Source organism: Capsicum annuum, unplaced genomic scaffold (assembly GCF_002878395.1).
Source record: "Capsicum annuum cultivar UCD-10X-F1 unplaced genomic scaffold, UCD10Xv1.1 ctg4749, whole genome shotgun sequence".
In the NCBI taxonomy this organism is placed as follows: domain Eukaryota; kingdom Viridiplantae; phylum Streptophyta; class Magnoliopsida; order Solanales; family Solanaceae; genus Capsicum; species Capsicum annuum.
In genome coordinates this window covers 14,022-20,868 of record NW_025855137.1, presented here as the reverse complement: position 1 = coordinate 20,868, position 6,847 = coordinate 14,022, and the positions used below count along the sequence as shown (strand labels likewise).

General features: G+C 33.9%; 1 protein-coding gene across 1 annotated transcript; it reads right to left on the bottom strand.

The window, feature by feature from the left end:
- Positions 1-1,445: 1,445 nt before the first annotated feature.
- On the bottom strand, positions 1,446-4,582 carry LOC107877701 (pentatricopeptide repeat-containing protein At5g27110). The gene has a single exon (XM_016724394.2). It carries the CDS (start codon positions 4,378-4,380, stop codon positions 2,251-2,253), a length of 2,130 nt encoding a protein of 709 aa, XP_016579880.2. The 5' UTR covers positions 4,381-4,582; the 3' UTR covers positions 1,446-2,250.
- Positions 4,583-6,847: the final 2,265 nt, after the last annotated feature.

Here is a 6,847-nt window from a genome sequence, read left to right as displayed (position 1 = left end):
ATTTAGAAATATTTAAGATATAGAAATGCAAATAGATATTTGTCCTATACATTAAAAAGAAAAAGACTAGTTTTGTAAAACTTTTCTTATAGGAGACAAAAAAAAAAAATAAAGTCACTCGTTATGAGAGTCATTTATGTAGTTTACCCAAATGGTTAGGTCGCACTTCCTTGCTAGTTCTCTTACTCTCTAACATCTTGTTCACCTTCCCTGCTTTAAGATTGAAGTTTCACCAGAAGTGTCTCTATGAAAAAGAAACTTGTAATGAGATTGCTTATACCAAGCAGTGCTCCTTAACAATTTATTTTGTTTTGGGTTAAACTGAATTTTATTTAAGGGCAAAGGGTCAAATATACCCTTCTACTTTCATTAATTGGCCAGCTTTACCCTTTGTTAAATTATGTGGTTATTTATACCCGCTATGTTGGCAAACTTATCAAATATACCCTTCAACTTAATAATTTTCACAATCTTACCAAAATTGTCCTTTAAAATTGATATGAAAGACCAAGATTGTGCATACACTAACTTGTGAGTAACCTTTGATCTTTGCAATATATGATACAGGACAAAGCATTGCAGGAGCAAAACAACTAGCCATCCAGAAGATTTTTACTACTATATTTATCCCCAAAAATACATCTTGCTAATTTAATGTTAAAACTCTTCAATAGAAATGCTTTTGAACTGGACTTTTTCTAAATTCTGAATTAATTAAAATAGGTGAAGGAGAGGGAAAAAGAACTGGCCCAACAAAATAAGTAGGATCAACAGAATAATGAAATCAACTCATGGTCTTCATTTGTTTTCGCCACACCAATTGAAAAACGGCTCCACCATGGCCCCATCTTCTTCTAGCAAAACGAAGTGAAACAGATTCAATTCCCAATTTTCTCGTCACTAGCTCCACCATACAACCACTGGCCTAAGACTAAAGTTCGCCTCTCACAGTGAAACAATTATAACACCAAATAATTCTCTGCCATGAGCAAACTAAGAAGGTAATGAAAGATGGAATCCACTTTCATAAATGCTTTTACTCTGCCCTTAACGTTGGCAATAGTTACAACCTTGCCCCTCCATCACCAAATCACCTTCAAATCTTTTGGCACTACTCCGATTCTTTCTTCACCTTCCACCGCCAGAAAAAATCTTAATTATTGCAGAAACAACCTCTCAACTTTTTCGAAGGTAGCAGTATAGTTTGTTGTTGTTGTATTGCAGGAATTTCTATAAGAACTTCATTGAACGGATGAAATTTGGGTGTTATTTGGGTATTAAATTAATTAATTGATTGGATTAAATAGTGGAAGGGGCAATTTCAATTTTAAAGGCAATTTTGGTAAGATTGTGAAAATTGTTAATTTGAAGGGTATATTTGATAAGTTTGCTAGCAGTGAGGGTATAAATAATCTCATAATTTAATAAAGGGTAAAGTTGACTAATTAATGAAAGTAGAAGGGTATATTTGACCTTTTCCCTTTATTTAACCAAGTAAAGCAATATAAAGAACTAACTCACTGAACTCTAGAGTTAGTTCCTACAAAAAATAATCAAATAACAACAGCTGTAATCAAAGGACTACAATCAATTAATAAGAACTCAGCACCTTCTAGGAAGGGTCTGAATCATTGTAGGAAAAAAATTTGGACTCTTTGGAAAGGGAAAGGTATTAAGCTTTTCTAGTACTCCTCCACTTGAGTTGTCTCCGTCCTACAATATGCAGCTCCAATATGATCTCTGTGACTCTTTTTTTTACTCTCCCTTGCCACTTGATTAAACCTTCGATTGTTTCTTTCAAAACCAGACATGGTACATCAAAGATACGCACCAATTTCATCTTGGTACATTTTGGATGATACTTGAAGGCAGAGACATGCCTAAGTAGCTTCAATGATCCGTTTAAATATTCCACAACCAAGATAAAGAGGTAAGGAGACATAGGAGCTCCTCGACTTTACCTTTCCTGGCTTGGAATCTGGTAGTTAAGACCCCATGATCAATTTTATTTTATTCCAACTTAATGTCCATATACACTTGTGGATATGTGCCAAAAATATATGCTTACCTTAAATATTTCAAAACTGTTAATTTGAATTTGAAGGATCTTGCTCTTATCCACTATGAGGTAAAGGTCCAGAAGAGACCAAACAATGTCTTCCTAATCACTGTGTCAGCGAGAGACAGAATTATGATTGTCCATTTTTAGAAAAACAAAAGTTATGTCTATGAGCAAGGAGATTGATTTGGTCAAGTAGTTGGCTGTGAATAGTATTCATTTCCCTTGCTATTAATGCTAAAGCATTCATCGGTTTCCATGTCATTGTTTATTAAAGATAGACATTGATAAACATTGTCTACTAGCGGGAATGACTTATCATCTGCCAGGAATGTTTGAATCCTCTTTTCTACTTCAATCCAACTACATCCAGGTTTCTTCCTCAACCCCAGATCCTTCATCTTCAGTCTCAGCTTGCGTATCTCATTCCATTTGTTCTGTGAAGCATATATTTTTGCCAAAACAATGTAAGTGGATGGATCCTCTTTATCCTTTTGAGTAAGCATCTTTGCAATTTCTTCTCCAATCTCTAACTCCCCATGCAAATGGCATGCTGAAACTAATGCGCTTAACAATTCAACGTCCTCCTTGATGTGCGGGTTGCTCTGCAGAATGGCATAGGCTTCACCCAACCTTCCAGCACGTCCAAGAAGGTCAATTAGACACGAGTACTCTTCAGCTGACGGTTGGATGCCATAGCCACTGACCATTAAATTAAAATAGTGGTAACCTTCATCCACTAATCCTGCATGTGCACATGCAGAAATTACTGCAAGAAATGCAACTCTATCAGGTTTTACATTAGAATGCAGCATTTCATTAAAGATTTTTAACGCTTCAAAAGCTTGGCCATGAGATCCATATGCCGCAATCATTGTAGTCCAAGATACCAGATCTCTCTCAGGCAACTCATCAAAGACTTCAAAAGCTTCACTTACCGCACCACATTTAGCATACATATCAAGCAGTGATCCCATAACAATTTCATTAGATTCCAACCTATTATCAATGATACACTCGTGGATCTCCTTGCCGTGTTCTAGGGCTGCCAACTGTGAACAAGATACCAAGGCACTAGTCAAAGTGATTGCATCAGGCTTTATCCCCACCAACTTCATGTCATTATAGATGGCAAGAGCCTCCAAGTAGTAGCCAGCTGACACATATCCAGAGATCATTATATTCCATGCTTCCACATTGTTCTTTGAGATCTTACTGAAGATGTTTTGGGCAGTCTCAACTCTGCCACATTTAAGATATAAGTCAAGAAGTGAAGCATTAAGAAAGACATCAGATCCTATGTTATTTCGAATTATATATGCATGAAGAAACTTCCCGTGTTGCAGTTGACCAGATTTAGAGCACGCCATTAATAAGCTACTTAAAGTCACAGGAGAGGGTTTCATGTTTTCACTGTTCATCCTCTGTAAAAGCTCAATACATGATTTACTATCACCTCTCAAGCTGTACCCAGATATGATGGAATTCCAAGAAACCAAACTCTTGGCAGGGATTTGCTCAAAAATCTCTTTAGCCTTGTCTAAGAAGCCACATTTCCCATACATGTCCACAAGAGCAGCACTTACAAAACCATCCAACAGAAACTTAGAATCATTCACTAACTCCTGATAAATTCTATCCCCTCTTTCCAAATCCAAAAGCCTTGCACATGATGAGATTGCAGCTGTGTAGGTAACCGAATTAGGCATATATCTCAAATCCTTCATCTTCTCAAAGAATTGAATGGCTTTGGAAAATTGCCCACTTCGATAGTAGCAGGAAATCACAGTATTCCAACATGCAACATCTCTTTCAGGCATTTCATCAAACAGCTGTATGGCTGAACCGAACAAGTCACATTTCCCATACACCCCAATCACTGAACTTGTCACAACAACATCTGATAAAAGACCAGTTTTAATCAAATGCGAATGTATGATTTGACCATATTCCACTTTTCCTAAGCCACAACAAGCCTTTAGGACACTAGGAAAGGTGTAACTATCTGCTTTAAGATATGGGAATCTCAACAGCTTCTCAAAGAGGCCAAGAGCTTCATTGAACATATGGTTCTTAGTATAAGAAGCTATGAGACCATTCCACAAAGTGATATCAAGAGGATTTTCGAGATTTTGAAAAACCAGCTTAGCGGAACGGAAATCTTGGCAAGAGATGTATAAGTTAATCAGATTCTTAGATAAAATAATGTTGCTTTGTAAGCCTGAAATAACAATCTTTTGGTGCAACAGTTTGCCTCGTTTCAGTGATGTTGAAACATTAACGGATGATTTCAAGAGAGACAAAATTTTGATGGAATCCATAGATATTCATTCCAAACCGCTAATTAAATCCATAACACCCTATGTGTCAAAAGAAGAATTCTACGCCGAGTATTATATAATCCTTATATTTTAGCTTATTTATCTTAATTGTGACTTCACACTTAATTTATGAAGAAAAAATAAAAATTTATAATGTTAAATTAGAGATATATGTAACAGTTTTTGACCAAATTCATCTTTATTCTTTTACCTCAATAACATTACATTTAACTGAAAAATCCTTAAGTTCATACAGTTGATCAAAAACATTGTCAAATTTTCACCCTCTATTAACAACAGATCATATGGTTTTCGTCCGCGCTTAGCAGGCGTTTGGACATAGACTTCACCAATTTTTCACTTTATTTAAAAATTATGAAATTGTATTTGATTTTACTTTTTATTAAGAAAATATTTAGTATAATATTAATACATGAATGTACTTATCAAACTCGAAATAAATTTCAAAAGAAAAAGATAAAGTTAATTAAAAGATATGTCATAAGTTTTTTTTAAAATTTGAAATATAAATTCAAGGTGAATTTAAAATTTTCATGGTCAAAAAACTAATTTTCTCATACGATGAAAAAGAAATTCAAGAAGCTCAATAATTGTCATGTTCAAATGGATTCTAACTTTCTTTTCTTATTTATTTCTTCATTCGTCGATTAACATAAGTATTGATTCATACTGGCCAAGCAATTAGATAGAGCTTAACCATATTTAAGGGATTTCATGGTACAGTATTTAAAATTGCAAAAAGTATAAGATATAGGAAACATAAGCTCATAATTAAGCTAAATAATAATATTTTTATAAAATTAAGTTATATAATAAAAATAGTAATATTTTAAGTGGGATCAAGCCACCAGCACTTTTTACAATTAGCACATGTAACTTCATGTAACTTCACCCCTTTTCACGTTATTGCATTTATCTCATCCCTTTTCTAATTTTATTTCTTTTATATTTTTTCAATTATTCTCCTATTTTTTAGATGTCAAATTCTATTATATTTTTCATACTTTCTGCACAAGATTGTATTCCACAAAATCAAGTGATCATTAATTTCAGTTATTGCATGTTATCTCTTCCCAAAATTTATTTATTTTGTTTTTTTTTTTATTGGCGTTGGTGTCATATTCCTTTTTTTGATAGTTTTTGTTTGTAGAATTTTAGAGGTTTCTCTAATGGTAGAACACATATCATATAGAAGATCTAACAGAGGTATTACCCCTATCAATTTAGTTTCTGATAATCCGTCTTCCTTTAGTATTGAACATTCTCAAGATGATAATATAAATGTTGTTTTTATACCTACAAAGTCAAAAAAAAAAAATAGTGAGTGTTAAAGAGGTGAGGTCAAAGTATCATAATGATTCAGGAAAGATGGCTGAAGTTAAGAAAGAAAAGGGATTGGAAAAAAAATTCTCTCCAAAAAAATTCCTCTCCAAAAATTAAAAAAAAAAAAAGAAAGCAAAAGAATTGAAGAAACCAACACAATTCCAAGTCTCGAAGGTGAAAAACATTCTGAAGATGATTATGAAGATGTATTTTATTTTTTGTAATCGCTTTTGTATGTATTTGATATCTAAGTTAGTTCTCTATGTTAAATTGTATTTTAACTACTAGTGATAGATGTGTTGTGTATGCATTTAACAGTACTATATTTGTAATGTGTAAGTGTTTGTATGTGTGTGTGTACACACACACATAAATGTTGTTGTATCTATATACATATAAGTCAAAATATTTGATCAGTCAAAATATACAAATACAACGAAATACATATATTGAATTTCAATCTAAATTATTTCTTGATGTAAAAATGTAACACTCCGATTCGCTGAACCAGAATGCTACATGGTGCTCATGACCCCGAGAGACCACAAGCTAACCCATGACTGATATCTGTACCTGTATACTGCAAATCATGATATAATAATGTGGAATACATAGAACTGTAAGGCCATACGGTTCAACTGAATACAACCATGTGGGTGAAAATACCCAAAACAACTCAATCTGAATGTAAATCTGAACATAAATCTGAAAGCCTCTAAATTATCTGAATAATGAGTTGAAGGAATATGTCTCCAACTAACTCCGTAAAACTGAATGGAAGAAATAAATAAATCAATCAAATCATATTGTCCTCGAATCAATGAGGACTCACTGTGTCTCTGCGACTGGAATGCTACCGCTACTGCTGGGTTGGAGCTCGTGTCTCGGAACCTATAGTGTAATATGAAAAGAAAACACCATAGCGCAAATGCGTCAGTACAACTGAAGTACTGAGTATACGAGGAAGGTAGGCTGAACATAAAGGGTTTCATGCATGAACAACACAGACTGATTAATATGAACAAGGGAGTGCAAACACACATATATAGAAACTGGGACCGTGAATACGTGATATCATGACCTGTAAGCTAATACATGGTTTACTGATAACTGTCATGACTGA